Source organism: Anser brachyrhynchus (genome assembly GCF_964034855.1).
Source record: "Anser brachyrhynchus genome assembly, chromosome: 3".
NCBI classification, from domain to species: Eukaryota; Metazoa; Chordata; class Aves; order Anseriformes; family Anatidae; genus Anser; species Anser brachyrhynchus.
This window is the reverse complement of record NC_137696.1, coordinates 58,153,581-58,176,922: the sequence shown is the minus strand read 5'-3', so window position 1 is coordinate 58,176,922 and position 23,342 is coordinate 58,153,581. Positions and strand designations below refer to the sequence as shown.

Here is a 23,342-nt window from a genome sequence, read left to right as displayed (position 1 = left end):
AAAGAAAACAAGGATCAGTCAAAAGTATTTCATCTCTTGAACTGAAATCTGTGTTTCTGTAAAGGACTAATACAGAAACCGTTTTTAATGTTTAACTAGATTTGATTTTTGTAGTAACCTTCTTATAGGGAGGAAATTTTTCATTAATTAAAATGATTCCACTGATCACGTAATGTTTATTTCTTCACTTTCTGTATATTCATAGAATATACAGAAAGGTTAGGGTTGGAAGGGACTTCAAAGACCATCTAGTTCCAACCCTCCTGCCATAGGCAGGGATGCCACCCACTAGATCAGGTTGCTCAGGGCCTCATCTAACCGGGTCTTTAACACCTCCAGGGATGGGGCATTCTCAGATTCTCTGGGTAACCTGTTCCAGTGCCTCACCATCCTCTGTTTGAAATATTCAATGTAACATATGCTAGGACTTTCAGCAAGTGATCAACTAGCAGATTAACAAACATATTAAATATTCTTTCCATATGCAAAGTAAAGAAACTGAAGTTTGAGGGGATACTCTGCTGTACCATTAATTTTAAAAAACGAAATTTATATACTATTTTATAAATTAATAGAGGAATAATGAAGTTAAAAGATGTCATTGCTGTCCCGGTGTGATTTCAGGGAACATATTTTTAATATCTATCTTTATTTTCTCTGTGTAATTATTTTTTTTTTCTTTCAGTCTGTTATTGAAAATAGTAAGTTCTTTGAGCAATATGAAGTTACATACCAGATCTTGAAAAGAGCAGCTGAAATGTATGCCAAAGCAAATGGCTCAGGTAAATGCCTATGTTTCTGTTGTTGTGGGGATGCCATTTTAATCTCTTCAGACATAAATATCTTCTAAAAATATAGCCTAATATTTGTTTCTTCAATGCATAGAGCTGTATAGCGGCTGCAGTTCACCAGAGAGGCTACAGCCTCTTGTAGCAATTTTGCATTTTCTCTAGCACGAGGCCAGCTGGTAGAGAGCTGCTTTTCAACTTTCTGAATGTCCAGAAGGGCATTGTCATGTTCAGACTTCCTACTGGGAGAAGTCCATGGTCCATCCTAACTTATAGATTCTTTGAATATTGTTGATCTGAGCCCAGTAGTGTGCCAGAGAACCAATTATCAATAGGGAAAGTCACATTCTGGTGCCTGGGGACACTCCCTGGCAAGGCTTCATTTACTAGAAAAACACAGCCAGAGAGCTGATCCCAAAGTTGTCACAGTAGCAAAAGTATCCCCTGATTTAAGAAGATTCTTCATCAACTGTGAAGTTATAAGGGGAACCCAAATGATAGCTCAAGCATGGGTGTACATGAGAAAAATGTGTAGCTGATTGAACCAATACCTCCTGTAATTTCTGAACAGCACTGCTTGGTTCAGTGAGAATGTATAAGGGCAATATTTGACCTAGGTAGACATGATATTGCTTTAGTCTCTGCTGTGATAATAGCACAGTAACATCTGTGGAAGATTGCTGCAGCTGTTAAAATGGTTAGCATATTTGCAGAGAAAATGAATATCTTTGTTGTTGTGAAATTTAAAATTGATGGTGATACTCAAATTTTACTGACAGGATATTCTTGCAAAGAATAAAAATTAATAGATTTACTCAATGGTATTAAAAATCCAGTAGCAAATTATGTGTATTCTGTGAAGTCTCAGGATTTACATGGATTCTTTTTCTTATCTCTGTTTTTCCTTCTGGAATAAGGACATGTATCTTTCTTGCAGTGAAGAAAATATTAAAAAGTGAATGGCAAAAATTAGCAGCATTTTGTTTTAAAGTCAGTAGAAAGAAGTTCAATTTCATTCAGTAGTTTTGTATACAGGAATAATTTGTTTTTACATTACACATCTCTACTACTTTATTTTTAAATTAATTTTCTCTCTTGATTTCTTTTACTGCAGATTAGAAATGAACATCAAAATGAATATGCAGTGTTTCTATTCAAATATGGCACTCATTTTATGTACTTTCCTCTGTCTTTGATTCACATGGTTAATTTTTCAGTAATAAATTTTGTACTAAAAATTGGGCTATCAACTGAACATATTTGTATAAGCCTTCTGAAACAGCAGTTTTGGTAAAATATAATTCCCTGATGAGAATGGATAAGTGTAGTATAAAATTAAGCTTCACAGAAGCTTAATAATAAACTTAAATAATTGATTTCATTCCTGTATGTCAGTGGAAGAAGTTGAGAATGTGATGAAATTCATGAATGAAACAACAGCACAGTGGAGGAACCTCTCGGTAGAGGTGAGAAGTGTAAGAAGCATGTTGGAAGAAGTAATTGCTAATTGGGACAGATACAGCAGCACTGTGGCAGGTCTGCAAGCCTGGTTGGAGGATGCCGAAAAAATGCTTAATCAGCCTGAACATTCTAAAAAGGTATGAACTAATACCATCTATATTTGTCTATTTTGTAAATTATGAAATATGTTATATACTTTTGCATTTCCTTAGGTTGTTTTAAAAAATGTCATACAAGAGAGAGAGAGGTTCAGGCTGGAACTTTTTAGTGGATTCATTGATAGATTCAAGGACTTGAGTAGTTTGCTCCATCTTCTCATTCCTTCTTGACCTCTAATAAGGCTGACCAGGACAGTTCTCCTGTCTCCTAATAAGGAGAACTGGACAGTGCCAGATTCAGTAGATTTACTTAGTTTTGCCTGTATTCACAAAGGACAGTCTTGGCACAAAGCAAAGGCTATGCTCTGCAACATATAGAAGATTCAAACTGCACATTTAGCTTACTAAAGAACGATGGTTATTCACTGATACATCAGTACAGAGTATCTGTACTCATTAACTGATCTCAGCTTTGAGAATTTAAAACACTGTTGTTCTACTCTTTCTTCAACAATTTTAAGCAGTATATATCCATTTAAAATTTTCTCTTTGGTTGTATCAAAAATGTAATTGTATCAGAAATGTTTTTACATGTAGATAAGTTCTGACAAATATAACTGTAAAGTTTAAGAACTGTAGCTCCAAAACTTCAGATGACTGGCATTACAGTTGGACAGGGCTTTTTCACATCTGACCCTAAGCAAGGGATGGCATAGCACTGTCACTGTCAGATAAGCAGTCTTGGAAATCTAGATCGAGAGCCAGTAACAAAATGAGTCAGTGCCTCTTCCTTGGTCTTGAGGACCAAGTGGCATGGTTCAGCTTGCACGTTTGCGGCTACTGTATTTCTCCACCTAAAGAAAGTGCCCTCTTTGATTCAGACTGTTTGGAACAGTACTTGCCCTGTGCTCTCCACTGAATTGCATACTGTTTGGGAGAAGGGCAGCTGGCAGAAGCCAAAGCCATATGAGAGAACATGTTAAATAATGTGGACAATCATGGGACAGTGATTGAGTACTGTTTAGTTTGCTGGTATAGCTATGACCATAGTGCCTGGAGATACTTGCCTTAAGTAACTCCCATCCTTAGATAACAGCCCATTCTCTTGCAGAGCAAAAAGGAAGGGGAGAAGGGACGAAGCTGGTCTTTGTCTTCTCTGCCAATTTATGTTATGTGTACCTTCCTACAAGATGTACAATGGGTGGGCTATTTAGGCTGTCTTAGTGGGGTGGGGGAAAGAAATCAGTCACAGCTATCCTTTTCACTTAAGCTCTCACCTTCTCTGAGATAGGAGGAAACAGTAGTGAAGAATCAATTTTCTCAGATCAGAAATTTTATTCTAACAGTGTTTTTAGTTACTGACCAAATCCTTTCTCTTAAGGAGGAATTCCATTAGTTCAACTGAAGCTACTCACCACAGTAAAATGAGCTATGAGTAAACTAGTAGCAATTTTTAATGTAGTAGGCTGTCTTCAAACAGTTCAAAATTCTATTATGGCATATCCAATATGAAGTGTTTTAGAGAATGATTGTTCAAAATGTTTTATCAAACCATTAACGGGTGGCTAAAATTTAGTTTAATGGTTTAAGGTAAATGTTATCTGCAAAGGTTTAAGAATGTGCATCCATTTTTTTCTTCAGGATTTTTTCCGGCACTTACCTCATTGGATCCAACAGCATACAGCCATGAATGATGCTGGTAATTTTCTGATTGAAACATGTGATGAGGCCATTTCCAGAGACCTTAAACAGCAACTTCTGTTACTAAATGGAAGATGGAGAGAGTTGTTTATGCAAGTTAAACAAGTATGTGGTTTTGCTGGTTTTATGTTTAAATTTTTACTTTGTAATTTCCATGCCAGTAAGACAGATTTGCCCCACTAGCAGGACTATACAACAGCTTACTAATGTGCCTAACTTTTCGTAATTATTTAAATATGAAATTAAACCCTGCCAGTAGTTTAATGCTATTGGGGCATTTGTCTTGTTTATCTTTTGGGTTATAATTTTTTTTCTTTTTTTGTAGACATTTTCAGCTGGTATAGCCTGTATTTTTTCTTTACTGTCATAATACGGTGATTGTTATTCATGCATAACTTCTACTTTCTTTTAAGAAAATGATCGGTTTTACATAGCCATTGTTATTGCAAGCTCTGTAAAACTAAATAGGGAAAATGTTGAAAGTGCATATTTTTATTACCCTTTAATGGAAGTTGTGTTCAATCACTGTACTACAACCATAAGCAGGTGCAATGCAAATTAGTTAGCTAAATGTTTTCCCCAAATCAGTCAGACATTAGTTCCATCTCATGAACCAGGAGGTACTTATAGCAAATTTAAAAACTAAAACTAAAACTAAAAATACAGATCTGTCTCATGAAAGAGATTCAACTGTTTGGAAAATAAATGTTTTTATGTTCTTATTAAAAGACACAAGAGAAGATAAAATTATGCACAAGTGTTTCACACCTTATAAACACAATTGGAAATATTTTTGCTTATTGTCGATATACATCTCATGGTATTTTTCCCTTTCAGCAGCCTTCAGTTGGCAGTTGCCTGTTTGAAGACATTGAATCTGCTTTTTTAATTGGCATGATTAGTTCCATTGCAATCAAGTTAAATGGAAAAGCAGATTATGAGTGCACACTTTTTTTTTATTGTAACTTTTACAAACTAGAATGTTGTCAAGTTTTATTTGCTAATAATATTTAGGGTGATTCACTGTGGAACTGTAAAGCCCAGAGAAATGTGTTTCTTGTCTTATGTCTTTCACATGCTGTCTGTGAAACCATAGCCTGTCTCCACTTCCATTATACAGTGCTTTCTCCCTTGTAACACCTCCTGTGTTCTCCCTTCTTCCAGCCAGCAGTTTTTACTGGACTTTCCATTCTTTTTCAGCTTTTCTAGGCTTTTTGTATTATTTCTCATTGCTGAACTTTCAAAATTGGCACTGTAGGTAATGAGAAATTAAGAGACATTGATTCTAGGTTAAAAACCAGTGAGAGTTTGGCGTTCTTGGAAAAATCCATACCTTAAAAGGGCTGAACTCTAATTTGAATGTTCTTAGCATCAGCACTGCTGAAAATAAATCAAACCCTTAGTGTAGAATATTTTCCATTACTTCATATTTTATTGAATACAATTTTTCTAGCAAAAAATTGCTTTGAAAACATGCTAATTTTCTCAAGTAATTATTTAGTAGCCACATATGTCATTTGGATAAGTTTTTTTGTTTCTGTCTTTCTTTTTACTTTACACTTTTTTAGTATGCTCGAGCAGATGAACTGGACAAAATGCGGAAGGAATACCTGGATGGTGTTGCCAGTTTGACAGCCTTTGTTGATGAAAACAATAGAAAATTTTCAGCACCTGTAGAAGTGTCCTTCCTAGATGTCAAGATGTTTGTACAAGACTTAGAAGTAAGTGTCTTCCTTCCATTCTTTTCTTTCCCTTTTATAAAAGAGAGGCGTGTAACTATTTAATTCTGAGGATAAAGCATAAAATCATATTAGTATGAATTTATTTCCATTATTACTCTTCTTCACTAGTGTTATTTTTGTATAGCTTCTCCTATGGCTGATCTAAATCCTTGTGTTCTATGAGTGATGTTTCTAGAGCACATTTCCAAAACACCGTCCATCTGGATATTTCTTTCTCTTTAGTTTCAAATCACATCTGGGTGAGCTGATTTGATACCGTTTGGCACATTTTGTATGCATTTGAATTACGTTTCAAGCTTCACAAAGTCAGACAGGACAAAAATTGGAATATATATCTCACATCACTTGGTAATAGTCTTGAATCTCCCATGAATGCATGAATGCTATTGTTGAAAATTTTCTTGAAACGTTTGTTACAGAATATTAAACAGAAATTGCCTGCCATGGAAGCTCAGTACAAAATGGTCGCAAGAACGGCACAACTTGTTACAAAAGAAGTTTCCCAAGAGGAAGTAAATGAAATGCTTGCAACTTTGACAAGGATCAAAGAACAGATAAGCAAGGTTGCAGAATACATGTTTCTACTATACATGGTGTTCACTGCTGAACTAGTAACCAGTAAGCTGCATGAGAGAGGGGAAAAAAAAAAACAAAAAAAAAAAACAGGAATATGCATTTGAGCAAATGTATGTCTGTAGTAACAGTGGAGTGAATTAATGGTAGAGAAAATATTACTTCTTTCAGACCTCAAGACTACCATCTTTAAATTTATTTTATTTTATTTTATTTATTTATTTTTAAAGTAATACAGTACTGGGATTGATCTTAAAAGAGACATTTACCAACTATATAAATTTACATGTAAATGAAGCTACTGTTTATTGAATTTTATTACCTTTTTAATAATTATTTTTCTCTGCAATGACCAAAAGGTTAAGGAGTATTCCTGTGCCCTGCTGTATGAAAGTCAGCATCTGCTGTCTCCACTGGAAGAACTGGAGAAACAAATAACAAATTTTTATGAATCTCTTGAAAAAGTCAATGAAATAATTTCTATCCAGGATCCTGAAACACAGTCTACAACACTTCTTAAACAAAAAGCTCAAGTAAGTTTATAAAATGACTTGCTTTAAAAAAGGATTTGCTTCCTCTGACTATTTCATTTTCTATATGTACAATTCGATTACTAAGGTTTTTTATTTTAATTTGGTCAGCTGCCCAAATGTTTCTTCATATTCAGGCAATAAACATAACCTATCCTAAAGTCAGCTAGGCATAAACACACAAGGATTGAAAACTATGTTCCCCCACTATAGCCCATGGTTTCTCAATCCAAGGTGCAAATATGAGATCTTTGTTGTGGAAATAGGACTGAAATGTTAGAAATGTAAATATTATATATATAAATATATATATATATATATATTATATATATATATATATATAATATTATATATAACATATATATATTATACAATGTATAATATTATATATTATATATATTATACAATGTATAATATTATATATACTGTGTACTATATGTTTACATTAGTGTGCTTTATGTATATGTACGTAAAAATACTTCAAGCCTGCAATGTGGAGAGATTGGCATAAGTCAATGAGAAGGGTCTTCTTTTCCAGCGACTTCAAGCTTTGATTGTACTTGGGTAAAAAAATGACCTCGTGAGCTTGGCTGTTCAATCACAACAGTCCTCTCCTGTACGTGAACACAACACAAGTCATGTGTCCAGTCTGCTGTTTAAGAAGCAGTCTGAGTACTCTTTTCCTCTTTCCTGATGTTGCCCAGACTCAGAATGTCATCATAAAATTTCATGTTTCTTCTGCAGTTGTTTGCCATCAAGGAACTGAAATCTTCTCCTTTATATGAAGGCTTCTAACAGGAAAGGTTAATTTGTTGAAAGGCAAGATCAGTCTGCTATTGAGAGTTGTCATTCTGATGTCTATTTTCACAGCAAAATTAGAATTGTGATATAAATACAGACATCACATAAAATTAAATCACAGGTTTATGCACTGACCTGTATTCTACAAAAATATCCAAAGGGCTTTGGCACGTGTCTGTTTTTTTTCTTGTTTTGTTTTGTTTGTTTATTTATTTTACATATAGAACTCTATTTTTCATTCCATCTAACATTTTCTGTAGGCCGTTTTTTTGTGTTTTTTTTTTTCTTTTTTTTTTTTTTTTTTTTTGTGGTGCTTTTACCTTGTTATTGTTAAAAAACATCTTCCTGTTATTTTGCCAAACTTTTCTCTCCTTTATTCCTGGCCAGGGTGGATATATGTTTCTTTCTTTCAGGATCTGGTAGCTTATCAAGAAAACTGCAAGAAAGCTTTGTCCCTCATTGAGAGAAATAGTCAGAGTATCCTGCAGTGTGTGGCTTCTAGTGAAGTGTTCCAGCATTTCCATCAGTCAACATTTCAGAAGAAAGTTACACAAGTTCAGATTACTTTTCAGGTACTTATGTAACACCTTGGTGCGTATTTTTGAAATCTTCGTCATATGCAGAAAGATTTGCAATTGCTGCTATTGGTCTGGGGCTTTGTATTTCATCAGAAAATGCAGTGGATCCTGAAGATAAAGTCAGAATTTACATTTGTTAATGTAAAAATGCACTTAGGGCTAGAATCCACTTTAGCTTTAGAATTCTTATTAGAATTATTAGAACATTATTATTAGAATTATTAGAACATTACTATGTTATTAGTAATATTGATATTTTCAGGGCTACTTAGCCCCAGTCTGTCACGAACTCAAACATTTTCTTGGGTGAAGATCTCCAGATACTGGGTTCTATTAGATTTGTTTTCAGGCAATTATTGTTGTAATTGTTGTAATGTATTGTTGTGTAAGGCTATCTAAACTGAATTTCAAGCTGCAGACAATTATCTGTCAGTAAAGAGTTGTCCCTGAGAGGTGGATTTCAAAAAATGTATTGTACTTTGTGGGTTCTACTTAAAGATCTATAGTTTTTGATTTACCATTTAGAAATCATCTATTTAAGCTATGTTTATGTTTACAGAGGCAGATACAATTGTCTTGATAAATTCACCATGTTTAAACATTAATTATTCTGTTTCTATAAGGATGGACAGTGATTCTTCTCTGGGCTTAAAATATTTATGGATCTGGAAATTTGCTTTTTCTCATGTAAAGACTACATTCCTATACAACTTTATTATTTTACACAAATTTATCTGGAACCTTTAAAAAGGCTTAGCAAGATGTTTAAATTGACAACTACAGATTTGATTAGCTCACTGGGTAAAACCACTGTAATTCCTTTACACTGGGGTTAGTAATCAGTGAGGACAGCGAAGTGTGTGGTTAGTACACAGTCTTGGAATTACCTTGGTGCAGCTGAACCGGTGAACTGATCATTTGTCCTGTTAACATTTATTATTTGTTTATGGATTGTAACTGCTGGATAACGCCATGTATCAGGACAGAATGCAAGGCAGAATAATAAAGAATGTAACTAAGGTTTCAAAACAAGAGAAATATAAACTAAGCAACAAAAAAAATATGTCTCTTTTAAGCAGCCTTTTACATGGTTTGACATGTGGCCTACTAGAATGATTATTGTTCAAACCTCCAGGTCAGATCTGTAGCAATGAACTGGTTGGATCCATAGGCTAAACCATGTTTATCTGTCTCTCCCCTCCGATCCCATCCCCTCATTTTTTAATCAGGGGTTGGTGCAGAAGATGGTAGTCTGATAAAAGGAGAAATGCAATGACAAACATTTAAACAAAACAACAACTGCTTTACATTTAAAAGCAGTCTTTGGGAAATAAATGTTAGCCAAATGGCTTTTAGGCATTCTGAAAATATCACAGATACCTGTATTGAATAACTATCCATTTTTAATTGAATCGAGGATGACATCAGGGTGAGTCTTTGTATAGGTATTAAAAACTGGGAAAATGGGAACAGGAAAGGGAGAAGAGGAGCAGCTGTGAATAAAATGTATTTGCAAGAGTGACACCAATCAAATTCATTTTTAGGTAAGATAGTGGTAAAAGTAAATAAAAAACAGTGAAAAAGTGCCAATTAAATTTCTTTGTTTATAACTCAGAATATGGTCAGGAAAGCTGGTGAATGGAGAAAAAACATAGAAGCAAATAGCCGTCTGATGAAGAAATTTGAGGAGTCTAGAGCAGAACTGGAGAAAGTTATACAGATTGCCAATTGTTGCTTAAAAGAAAAAGGAAATCCTGAAGAACTTCTCAGGAAGCATAGTGTGAGTACATTCTCTAATTTTCCTCATGGAATTCTTTAAGTGCATGACATAGAAGTGAAAAACCTATTTAATTTTAAAATTGACATAGATTTCTTCCATATTTTGAAGTGATATGGACCTGGTCAATGTTAAGACTGGAAAAAAAAAAATTTAAAAGAAAAATATATATAACAATCATCCTTCTTATTGGTGAATGTAAGCAACCAGAAAGTGCAGAGAGAAGAACCCCTTAGACATGAAGGTTGGTTTTGCCTATAGAACTGTTTGGAGTTGAGAGCATTAGTCTGTGTTTTGACAGGCTCACACATCCACTGCTGGGTTTTCAGATGAATGAATATTCGTTTGTGTATTATAATGATTACTTACACATGTGGCTTTAAAAACTATTCTAGTTAAAACACCATATCAATGTACTGTCTGGGTGCCCCAGAATAAATTCATTTGCTGGACTATAAATAGATAGACAAAGTTTTCCTTAGTTCAAACTCTACTTCTTCAATGCAACAGATGTGACGTTGAAACTTACAGTGTGTGTTAAGGAACTTCATGCTAGCAAGTTATCATATCAATAACCAGTTTTGTCATCTGACTTTTCACCTTTCACTTCAAACTCAGGAATTCTTTAACCAGTTGGATCAGAGAGTCCTAAATGCCTTCCTGAAAGCTTGCGATGAACTTACTGACATCCTTCCTGAACAAGAGCAACACAGCCTGCAGGAAGCTGTGAGGAAACTCCATAGGCAGTGGAAGGTTAGTGACATTGAATGATTTCTCTGGACATTCTGTGTTAACTTGGGAAAGTTTCTGCATGACCTATATGCTGAATATAGGTTACAATAAATAAATAAATAAATTAGTTGTATTCTTTGACTTCTCATACAGTTGGAGAAAAATCTATGTTTTACTACACCAGATACACCTACACCTACAAATACCCTCCTGAAAAAGCACTGATAATCTAAGTGGTCAAAATTCAGGAAATGAGAGAAAACAATTATGAAACCTTAATTTCTTCACCTGTGTACAGACATAATGTTACCTGTGTTAAGAATATTTGTTGAGCCTAAGTGCTAGCTTTTCTTACTTTATGCTGATGTTGGATGACTGCAATTACTTTCCCAACCTTAGGAAAGCAAATTTGCAAGAAATCAGGCTATCGGTTTACACTGAGTCTTCTGCCAAAAACTCTGAACAAACCGAACAAACTCAGACAACTGAACAGACATTTCTCATAAGCTGTAGAATTTTTGCCTGTTACAACATGTTGTAGGTCAGAGTTGGAGTGAAGAATTAGTGGTTTCTCACTGGCATGCAAACAGGAACCTCTGAAAGCAGGTGTGAATATAGGTTCACTATTATTTTTTGTTTTATTGTTTTGAAACAGGAAGTACTTCGTATATCTGGTCAAGATCCAAGATATCTCTGAGACGTGCCTTATAAATACATATTCTGGATCCCACAAACATATGTCTTTATCATCTTTCTAAGAGACATCTTAGATCTAAAACATCTAAGATGCCTTGTTTTCTATATTAGGAGTTGTTAGATAATTTATTTGCAGTTACTTCACACTGAGGTAATGGGTGTATTGTTTTATTTCTGTGCTTGTTTATTGCCCCTGTGGGAATGTAGGATCTTCAAACAGAAGCTCCATATCATTTGATTCATTTGAAAATTGAAGTGCAGAAAAACAAGCTTCTGGTCACAGTGGAGGAGTGCAAAGCTGAACTAGCTCGTCAGAACAAGGTGCTAACCAGAGAAGGCAAAGAAAGGATGATCGAGGAGCACATGGTATGAACTATACGCCACCAAGTGGGCATGTATAGAAATATATCTGAATATAAATGGTAAACACATTTGACCAACTCAAGCCACCAAACACTGTGCACAACTGAATCAGTTCAATGCTTTGGACCTTTAATAAAATAAATAAATAAAATCATTTGGAATTGATCCTTTCATGCTAATACCTAGAAGCTTAGTAGGAGCATGTATGACCTAGTAGCAGCATGTATGACCAGTTTACAGCAAATATATAGATATGCTTTGTGATTTCTGCCAATTAGATTATTATTGAATTTTCTGCTTTGTCTCCCATTAGCTGTTCTTCGGTGACAAGGGATCTTACCATCTGTGTGAGAAGAGACTACAACGAATTGAGGAACTCTGCCAAAAACTTCCAGTTTCTGATCCAGTGAGAGCTACGCTGGAAAGTAGCCAACGAATCCTGAAGGAGCTGAAATCCCAGATAGACAGCACATACGCAAAACTAACAGAGCACTCGGACACCTGGAAGGGCTATAAGAACAGGTGTCAGCCCAGTTCCTAGAGGGGTCTGGTAGTGCATTATGTGTGATCACTCCTTGAAATGTCATTATAGATCGGTACCGTGTAGATCAGTACCATGTAAAGAATGATAAATACTGTGTTCTTGACTTCAAGCTAACTATAACTATATGTAGTGATTCCACAAATAATAGCAGGGTTTTGAGGGTTTTATAATTATTAGCTTAAATTTAAGAGGTTACCATTTAACAGTGGTAGTCATTGTCTTTTCACCTTGCTTTGCATTCTGCATTTGCATTCTTCACAGAATCACAGAATATTTTGGATTGTAAAGGACCTTAAAAATCATATAATTCCATCCCCCCTGCCATGGGCAGGGACACCTACCACTAGATCAGGTTGCTCAAATCCCCATCCAACCTGGCCTTCAACACTTCCAGTGATGGGGCATCCACAACTTCTCTGGGCAACCTGTTCCAGTACCTCACCACTCTCTGAGTAAAGAACTTCTTTCTAATATCTAATCTAAATCTACCTTCTTTCAGTTTAAAACTATTACCCCTAGTCCTATTGCTACACTCTTTGATGAAGAGTCCACCTCCAGCTTTCCTGTAGTTGCCCTTTAGGTACTGGAAGGCTTCTATAAGGTCTCCCTGAAGCCTTCTCTTCTCCAAGCTGAACAACCTCAACTCTCTCAGCCTGTTTTCATAGGAGAGGTGCTCCATCCTGTTGGTCATCCTCATGGCCCTCTTCTGGACTCGTTCTAATAGGTCCATGTCCTTCTTATATAGGGGTCCCCAGAGCTGAACGCATTATGTGATGTTTTATTTCAGATTTTCCGAATTGGCAAATTGGATTTCATCAACAGAAAGAGAACTAAAGAAGATAAAGGAAAGTGTCAATGATACTGCCAAATATGAGCAGTTTAAATCATCTGTGGGGGTGAGCCCTTGGCTTATATTCTAACTAAACTACACTCATTGATACTGGGTCTCTGAATAAAACTGTACTCTGAAGTATTGCAATTGTTTTAGTGTGGAAACCATGAATAAAGTTCTGCTGATTCTTAGAATTCTTAAAAATATTCACAGGACAAAATTCCATGTGCAACAAATCATGGCATAAGTTCCTAATTCTAGAAATTTAGAGAATAGCAGGTCCCTTTACCAGTATATTCAGACCATCCAAAATATAGCAGCAAGTACACTAAATACTTGCCCCTTATTCTGCTGCATGTACAGTTAAAAGTGTGGTGCAAAGAAAAGCCAAAATTTCTGGACTGGGTGTTTGTGAAGGATCAAGTTATTGCCCTACATTTACAAAACATTTAGGGAAAACGTCTATAATAAGACTTCTCTTCTACAATAGTATAACAGGGAAGGCAGAGATAGTCTAACATTCACTTTTGTGTTGGTGAATGGTAAGAGAAATAGTAGGACAGTTTAAGATTCAGTCCTTCTAGTCCTTCAGACCTAACCATTTTTTTTTCTCTCCACATGTTAGAAGCCAAAATAGGAATATCACATAACATAAAACTTTGTGTGAAAGTCATGAACAGTTTGTAAAGGCCAGCTGTGCAGAGAAATAAAATTAGGGTGACCTTGATAAAGCAGAAAGACTGTTAGTTAAATGGGTGCTTCTGCTCCAGAGAGTCTAATTTATTCATGTAGTTTACTTGCTGACAGCTTCTTATCAGCATTGATACAAAGACATAAAATAACTACTGGATGAAAAGACTGAAAAAATATAGATTGAAATGGAAGAAGAAATATGTAGTAGAACCTTATATGATGTTTATGTTTGAGAAAGTTAGCATTTAAGATCTAAGTTGTAACTAAGAAATTTGCTCAATCTATGAAAAATATATACGTGATACCAACTATCTACCCATATTCTATAGGTAAAAAATGCTAGTTTGTGAGTAAAAATAATTCTACTACTATTTTATAGAAGGCAGTTCTGTAAAGTCTGTGGAGCAAATGCAAAAAACTAGCCACTGATTGGAACAGAATTAGATAGAGTATGTGATCAGAAAAACTTTACGTTTCTAGTGTTTCAAGATAAGAACAAAAATAGTATGTTTATACCACTAATCTTTGAACTGATGCCATGAATGCCACTCATTAATATATTTTATTTACTTGAAGAAAATATGTTTTGATTCTTCCATAGGAAATCAGGCAGCACATTAACAAGCAAGGAGAAAATCACAGCTGGCTGAAATCTAGACTTGCTGTTCTGACTTCAGTATGTACTGATATGGAGGCCAAAAAGACAGAGGATGAGCTATGTAAACTTTCCAGTGACTTCAAGGGACTCCTGGATTTGCTGGCTGAGGTACAGAATGAGGGACACAAGAAATCTCCATTTACAGTGTCATATGAAATGACATCAATCATGGCTTCACAAGTTTCCTGATATATATATATATGTGTGTGTGTGTTAATTAAACTGCAAGCATTCAGCAATGAAAAAAAAAATAATAATAATAATAAAAAAAAAAAAAACATTTGTACTGTCTGGGTAGCAAAGCTGTGAGACAAGCAGATAAAAGATACAAACAGTATTATAATAGATTTATAATAGATCCTTTTTTATTTTTTGGTCAGAACTGAAATGTGTCCTAGTAAATAAAATATTTATAGAATCAAAATGTCAGTATTTTTAGAGGCAAAAAATAGTTTTCTAAAATCAGTTCTTAATTAACATTGGGAAAACCTATCAACTGTTGGATATACACCTTGTTTTTAATCTTAATTTGTGTATCTTTTATACTGAAATAATAAAAGAAATACTGTGAGGTGATTTCAAATCATTTAGATGTCAAACATGCACTGAATTTGCCGAAAAAGGCCACAATTATCTGAGGTCTGAATGGTAATGAGATACTGGAACTGCTGAAATAATGGGAAGTTTCTAGTCAATAAGAAGTAAAACTTTTCAGAATTCACTGAACCCCTGAGGTCTGTGGGATCTTAGGGATCTTACCACTTCACAGTTTTTACAGTAAAAAGAAAGATTAGGAGAAACTTGGTACCTCCTACACTTAGAAGTCAGAATAGATCAATTTGAAAAATAGTTCAGTATAGAGAAAGGCTTGAAATTTCAAATTTCACTGTTAATGTCAATCCTTGTGGAGACCTCATAAGTGTTCAAACTGTGTAAAAGTTCCATGTATTTAATCAAAATTTTCTGAATTTCCATCATGAGAAAAGTATGTTTGGAAAGTTGGGGAGAACCAATGTTATGATTTCCAAGTGATGGCAATAAATAAATGATACCTTTTTTTTTTTTTAATATATTAAAGTACTTTTGCTTTTTGTTTCCTCTAAAAGTCAGAGCCAAGGGGAACACAAGTTCATGAAGCTACAACAGGAAATTAAGAACTAGAATTTAAAATTGTTTTGAATCTAAAAATGCAACAGAACAATATATCCCAAGCTGGAACAGGTCAACAATGACAATAGAGTCCAACCCCTGGTTCTACACAGGGATACCTAAAAATTAAGCTGTATGTCTAAGAGTGTTGTTCAAAATCTGCTTGAACTCCTGGAGGCTTGGTGTCATGACCACTGCCCTGAGGAACCTATTTCACTGTCTAGCACTCTCTCTCTATTTAGACAGCTATCCACCTTATGTCAATGTAGTAGGGAGTATGTCTAAGCAAGACAAAGCTCTCTACAGTCACATTTTAAGGCTACAATCGCTCACCAATGTAAAGTTAAAGGTGTACACTAAGAATTCTAAAGATATGAAAATTTAGACAATTCGGTCTTTACAATTTTTTTAAGACAATTTTGTAATTCTTTTGTAAAACAATTCATTTTTTACAAAAAGTATTCCACATATATACGTCCTTACAATATAGATTTGTCTTTTAACATGAAACATATAAAGTTATCATTAATTGTAGATTGAAAAGGCATTAGGCACTCTTGGAGACTGTGTTCAGTACAAAGAAGAAGTTAAAAGCACAATTGAAGAGTTAATCAACAACTCTAAAGAAGCCCAAGCAGAGGCTGAAAAGATCCTGGATACTGAAAGTTTATTACAAGCTCAGCAACTACTGTTTCATCATCAGGTAGGGCAATTTCTCCACCTATGTCCATATTTGATTTTTTTTTCTTCTTTAAGGCAGGAGGTATGTAATTACTGAACTATGTTATGTCCAGTAGCATAGCTCTCTCTATCAAAGCTTGCAAGAGTCATAACCAGGCACTATGATGTCTTGCCTCTATTTTATCTGAACTCTTTGGTGTTTTAAAAGCTGTTGTATGAGTTAAGGTTCATACTGTTCTTTCAATACTCTGCAATCCTTACTCATCATAGGATAGGTAGTAGGAACAGTTAACTTTTCCCTGAGTTCTCGCACTCTTCTCTCTCTTTTGGTATAAAGTCTGGTATGGTGAAAAAATACTTTGACAAAGACCAGAGTAGAAATGACTGGGCAACTGTCAGCTTGCATAGCAAGTCTGGTAATGTGTCGGGCATGTTAGGAAAGGGGATATAGTCTTAGGAGTTTCTGATAGTGCTATAAAGCAAGCTGATATATTGCTTTAATCAATCCAAGGCTCCAATCTGTTCTTCAAAGAACACAGAGCAGAAGCAGATACTTCAAGGCACTCATGAGGAATGCATGCAGCTTTGGGTACTGCTGCAGTTGCTCAACCGTTGCAGCTTCTTCTTTCTAAAACATTTCTTTGGATGAATGGCCATATATTGTCACTCTCCCTCTTCCATTTCTATGACACAGGAGGTGTATACACCTTTTGGAATTCATGTCATATACTCTGTGAGTATATGTGACTCAAGTAATACTTGCACAGTCTATTTCTCTGTTTATTACTTTCAGTGCACACCTATTGCAAACCACAGAAAGTGGTTTCAGTGTGCCAATTTCCCAAATGAGCTAAAAAGTCTGATCATTCCTGTTGGATGAATCCTTCTAGCAAAGGACTAGGAGACTCCGTGCAAAGAGGCAAGATGTGCAACAGCAGATTTTCCAAGCTAAACAGTTGCAGATTGAAGGTGGACTGCCAAGCACAATGCAAGAGGATTTATTAAAGTTGGAAGGAACACTGGAGAACATGCAGCAGACTATGGAGAAACGTGAAGAGCAATTGCAGGTGGGTCCTTGCAAGTAGAAATAAAAACATATGCTTTATTCTTCTCTATTTTTTTTTTTATTAGGAAGAAAAAATATTTTATATAAAAAGTCAGAATTTTCATTCTCACCTCTGAATCTTGATCCTTGAGGTTTTCATGATCAGTGCCTGCATCAAAACTTCTTGAAGCTGCTAGATACTTCTAAATAAAGAACTAGCATTTTGTTTGGAAATGGTTAAAAGTCCCAACTTTTCAGTAACAATATAGTTTAAGTAGACATCTATGAATTATTTTTTTGGATGGGCTAATTATCACCCCTGGTTATTAAAGATGACATGGACCTTTATTTGAGAGTACTAAGGCAGAATGATAGAGTAATAATATTGTGCAGATGTTGTGCAAATATAAGCCTCACGGCTACTGTGTGGAATACTTGCTGTCATCCTAAATCTAGAGAAGGAAATAAAAAAATCACAGAAAAATCAAGTGGAATACTTTAGGCTGTATCACTGACTGAAAAATAACATGATCAACAGAGCCCAAATAACTTCTTAAAGTAACAATTTATTATCAAAACCATTTTTTTCTAAAGAATCCTATATATGAAACCTTAATTTTGCTTTGCTTTGCTTCAGAATCAAGAAAATATTTGTTAATTATTTTGTCATAATTAATTTGTCATAATTCTTGTGACTGGTAATGAAATGCTAGTCAATAAAATGTTGGTCAATATTTAATACGATCAAAACTAAACAGATTCTTATGTCCAAGTAAAGGTTTTATTTCATAAAATCCTTTTAGATATTGCTGACTTCCTGTCACCATAAGCATAAGCATCTGCAGTCATCGCTTCAGACTTAAAGGACATTCAAATATAAGTTTTAAATATTTCTGTCACCTTACAGATTGAACAGTGTGCAAAATCAGTGAAGCAGTGTGAAAATGCAAAGAAAAACTCTTTTTTGGGTTCAAAACAGTTTCATCTGTAGAATAGATGGCATTTCAGGAGAAATTATTTTATGTTAGATGTTTCTGTTTTTTTTTAATTTTTCTGTAACTTGAAATGAAATTCCTTCTTTTTTATTTTTTCTCTTCTTTGTCCTTTTTGTCTTTGTGTTTTGTTTTCTTCTTTTTTTGTTATTGTTTTCTTTTTGTAGGTCACAATAAATAAATGGGAGCAGTTTGAAAGGGACAAAGAAACAGTTGTAAAATACCTTAATCAAGCAAGCTCTGCACTTGAACGTATCTTAAATTTTAGCAGTTTAGAGAGCCTCTCTTCAGAACTGGATCAGACAAAGGTATTCACTGTGTGAGATATAGGAACTGAAATATCTTTCTGCCTTTTTAGTTAACATATTCTGAGCATATTGCATACAATATTTTATTGTTAATGCTGATGCAAATTCCGTATACAGTTTAGAGACTACATAAACTTCAGAGGTAAAATGTTATCTCTTAAAAACATAATGAAGAATTATTTAAAATCTTTATCTGAATGTATAAAATGATAAAATGGTAAAATTATTTTAAAGACTTCCCATTTTGTGCTCGGTAATTGTCTATACTGGTAAGCTAAACAGTATCAAGCTCTGGCACATCATCTTTGATAGTGTACTCCTTGGCAAAGTCATGTATGTGGCTTATGGCAACTAACACTCTTCTAGCCCTGAGGAGACAAAAGAAAGAATTCCACTGTATGGAACCTTAATAAAAGAAAATTATTCCAGCCCAATTTATTTACTAATATAGAAGTAATATAAGTGATAGACTTTACATAGTGCTGTGCTTTTCATGACATTTTTACCCTGTGGTGAACCTGATACCACATTATACCTACCTTGCTTATTCTCTGAATCCATTGTTCTGGAGCACATTTACTATGTATGATAGAAAATAGCTACTAAACCAAGTGAAATTACAAGCTACAAGATACTACAAAGTCATCTCTTTAAAGGGCAGTGTAATATAAAATATAGATGGTTACTGAAAGCATATAATATTCAAAAATTCATTTAAAACAAACAACAAAAAAAAATGAAGAGCTATAGAATAAATTTCCATTAGTTGAGTTAATACCTTTTGGACATACATAGTTTTCCTTTCCAAAGTTCATTGGATACAGTTTGTTAAAATGAATATACATTAAATGCAACATGAAAATAACTTTATTGAGAGGTTTTTTTCTGTGTATTTACACATTCAGAATATACGTATGGGACACACATAACGCTGTGCAATACTTTTTTCCAAGAACAAACATTGAGGACAAAAAATACTTTTTGAATATATAAAACTGTACGTAGTTGTATTAAGATGTCTTTCATCCTTACAGGAACTTTCTAAACATGCTGAAGCCATGACTATACAAGCTGAGAATTTGGTGAAGAATTCTTCTGAGATACATCTTGGTTCAAAGAACAAGCAGTCCCTTCAGCAGCAGGCAAAATCTATCCAAGAACAAGTGAAAAAAGTAGAAGTTACTCTTGAAGAAGAGTACGTTCTTAATAAGTCTTAATATTTATTCTCCACTATAAGATTGAATCAGATCTCTAGAATCCCTTGCCCAACATTTTGTGTTGTCTCATCAGCTCTGTCATTTTCAGCTTGCCTATGACATAAGTACCAGATTATAGTACCAAATATGTCAAAAGGGTAACATGTGCAAATAAACTTAATCTTTGTTTGATAATACATAATTTATGAAATCATTGTAGTTACATTTAACCTGTCACGGTTCTTACCTTTAAGCCCCAGTCTTGTGAAGAAGGGATAATTAATCTTGTTCTTGACGTTCTACAATCTTTTAGAAAGAACAATCTCAGTGCAAATATGAGAACAGTACCATATTTGCCTCAATTTTCAGTTTTCCGTTTTCTCTATAGAAATGTCAAGAAGTGCCTTTATCTTAGCTGAATGCCCAGATTTTTTTTTTCATGGGCAATATCAAAAGCTGCTTCTGCCATCACAAATGAGAAGGCATCATTTGCCAAATTATGTTTAAAAGTGTGACATTCAAACTACAAGAAAATATTGTTAAATGCTGTAAATATTTGTATGTTTTGGTATTTGTGAAAGTCTTATCCCTTTTCCCAAGTAATCTGAAGTTACTCAGCTCAAAGTTACTCTTCAAGAGTGCTTCAGCTTTTGACATTTTTCTATATACACATACACTTGTATGTGTGTATGAAATTTGTATTTTTTTCATATTTAAGAGCAGACTCACAAAAGATGTTTTCGTGGATTTACTATGTAGATTAATTTGCTATACAAGTGTAAGAAGACACCATGTGGTGGAATACCACGTATTCCATCTGAATATGAGCAAAAGACAATGTCAGCATTACTGTTTTGTGTTTTTTTCCTCTATTGACCATTGTCAAGTCAGCATGTTGGTACGAATTTAGTTGGTACCCTTTTCTCCCTGATGAAGAAGAACATCTTTAAGAACAGAGAAGAGCTGTAAAACAGAACATAACAAGCCTCTGCAGCAGATGCAACTTTCTGATTATTGTTGGTCTATTTTTTTATTTTTTGGATACGTTTTATGCAAGTGTATTAGAGTAATTTGAAATCAAACATTCTACCATATCTTTCTGAATACTTTATAAACCTTTTTTTTTTTTTTCCCCCCAATGTTACTGAAAAAGCTTGTATGATTTTAGTTAATTTTGATACAAGGAAATTCATCCTTCCAATAACTACTATTCACTTTTTTAATAACATGTAATCTAGTTTTAAATGGAAACCATTGCTGATATCCCCTTTTGATCTAGGTATGGAACAGGTTTAGTTGAATGTATGGTTTATACAGAATGTTTGTGATACTGTGATATGACAGATAATAAAGAAATAAATCCCTTCTGCAAAACCCATGAATATATACAACTCTCTATAGTTAATCTGCAGAACACATAATCAATGTGTCAAAGTTATGTTGTAACTCACATTAATAAAAATGTTGGCCCAGTAATTTGAAGGTATCCTACATACATATATTATGACAGTGAACAGGAAGGGGAAATTTTCATTTTGAAAATAAATAAGAAAAAACAAAAAGGCCATTTTTACTTTTTTTCAGTGACATCTTTTCTTAAAGCTTCCTCTAGCATTACTGAGGGAAGAAAAAAAGAAAAAAGGAAATGAAATCAAATCTTTTTAAAAAAAATGTTTTTTTGTTTGTTTGTTTAAGGCTATATTTAAAAGGAACATGTATTTTGGAGTTTTGTAATATTCAAACTTTTCTAATGAAATTTTTATATTTTCAGTGGAATGGAAAGTGCATATTTTACAAGCTGTGTGTAGGACCCACATTAGTACTGGTATCTTTAGATTGGTTTTAAAGTGGAAGAAATTTCTACACTGAAAGTTAATGCTGTTAGATCTTATAAGGGCCTTAGACTTCTCACTTGTGCCAAAAAAAAAAAAAGGGAGGGTGGTTTTTTTTTTGATTTCCAAGATGTATACGAATCAGTCACTGTCTCTCTCTGTTTAACATATCTATAATGGATGTTTCAAAACATAAATATATTAACTTTGAGGTACTTGTCATATCTGTTGATTCTTTGGCTCAATATGAAATTATTGCCTCAGAAAACACAGGTGTCCCCACTATGACTAACATAATGGTTTGACTTTGTGTGCACAGTCTAAAAGAGAGACAAGTTTGAATTTAGGCTCACATCTTAGTCTTTTAAAATCAGGAGTTTTTAAAATGCCCTTCCTTTAGACTGAATTAGTTACATTTTTATTCTAGCAAGAATACAGGCAGTTTTAATATATTAAACTTTTTATTCTCTCTAATTAATTTGGTTAATTTTAGTATTAAAAGCATGGAAATGGTGAAAAACAAGTGGGATCATTTTGGCAATAATTTTGAAGCTCTGTCCATCTGGATAGCTGAAAAAGAAAAAGAACTGGAAACTTTGGAAACAACATCATCTCCTTTGGACAAACAGATCAGCCAAATCAAGGTGATTAGTTCTTGTTATGTTTACCATTAAAATCCCATTCTCTGTCTTTTTTGATAGAGGCCAAAAGGAAGAACAGACTTTTTACACACTTCCTAACTACCGTGAAATAGTGATGACACTTGGTACATGAACATGCAAAACAGTAAGGTTTCATATAAGCTAAAGAAAAATTCTTCTGACTTCTCTGTTAGTGATTAGTGTACATTGGTGTAGCCTTTATGTGTATGATTAAAAAAAAATATAATTTAATTTATACTCTTTTCCTTATTTTTCTGAGTAATTTCCATTGGTGTAAAAAATAGCTACATACCTATAAGGTCTCTCTCTCTCTATATATATACATATTTTAAACATATATCATCTACTAGGTATAGATCTTGATTTCAATCTTGCAAGCAAAAGTTATAACTTGATTTATGTTTTATCTTTTCTTATAGAATAATAAAGGAAATATTGACTTTAGTAGCTTGCAAATCTGCATTTATTGCTATTATATTTACACTGTCCTAAATTCTGTGTACATTCCTGTAGACATAGTCTTTTAGTTTCTTGTTGCTAAGGTACATACTGTCTCCAAGCATTTCCATTTCTAAAGGTCTGCCTTGAAATCCTTCTTCCACAAATGAAAACGTGCCTTCTTTGAAGCTGCATGTTTCTAAAGTGGCTTTTTTTAATTTTTAATTTTTATTTTTATTCAACATGTTTTTATACTGAAATTTTCTTAATGTGTGACCTACCTATCCTTCAGAAAGCAAGAAAGTGTAAAGGTATGCAGCTGCTTACAGTTAAGGACCAGACTGACACTAAGTCACTAGTTCATGTAGACCAAACAAAATAAATATCTTGATTTCATCACTGAAGAATAAAACAATGCTTGATTTTTTGCTTTATTGCTGAAGCAACTTAAACACCTTCCTTTCAAATATAT

The 23,342-nt window shown here is 34.1% G+C and overlaps 1 protein-coding gene across 18 annotated transcripts in view; it reads left to right on the top strand.

The window, feature by feature from the left end:
* SYNE1 (spectrin repeat containing nuclear envelope protein 1) overlaps positions 1-23,342 on the top strand; it is a gene marked incomplete at its 5' end in the record, with an annotated part of 301,622 nt that overhangs the window by 86,895 nt on the left and 191,385 nt on the right. For all 18 annotated transcript variants that reach the window (XM_080587961.1, XM_080587963.1, XM_080587967.1 and 15 more), the window contains 18 exons: positions 686-782; positions 2,184-2,386; positions 3,989-4,153; positions 5,617-5,769; positions 6,210-6,353; positions 6,723-6,896; positions 8,108-8,266; positions 9,888-10,052; positions 10,668-10,802; positions 11,685-11,843; positions 12,154-12,362; positions 13,172-13,280; positions 14,511-14,675; positions 16,252-16,419; positions 17,288-17,464; positions 18,602-18,742; positions 19,777-19,937; positions 22,264-22,414. In XM_080587961.1, coding sequence (XP_080444087.1) covers positions 686-782; positions 2,184-2,386; positions 3,989-4,153; positions 5,617-5,769; positions 6,210-6,353; positions 6,723-6,896; positions 8,108-8,266; positions 9,888-10,052; positions 10,668-10,802; positions 11,685-11,843; positions 12,154-12,362; positions 13,172-13,280; positions 14,511-14,675; positions 16,252-16,419; positions 17,288-17,464; positions 18,602-18,742; positions 19,777-19,937; positions 22,264-22,414 — 2,835 coding nt within the window. The remainder of the gene's footprint in view (positions 1-685; positions 783-2,183; positions 2,387-3,988; positions 4,154-5,616; positions 5,770-6,209; positions 6,354-6,722; positions 6,897-8,107; positions 8,267-9,887; positions 10,053-10,667; positions 10,803-11,684; positions 11,844-12,153; positions 12,363-13,171; positions 13,281-14,510; positions 14,676-16,251; positions 16,420-17,287; positions 17,465-18,601; positions 18,743-19,776; positions 19,938-22,263; positions 22,415-23,342) is intronic.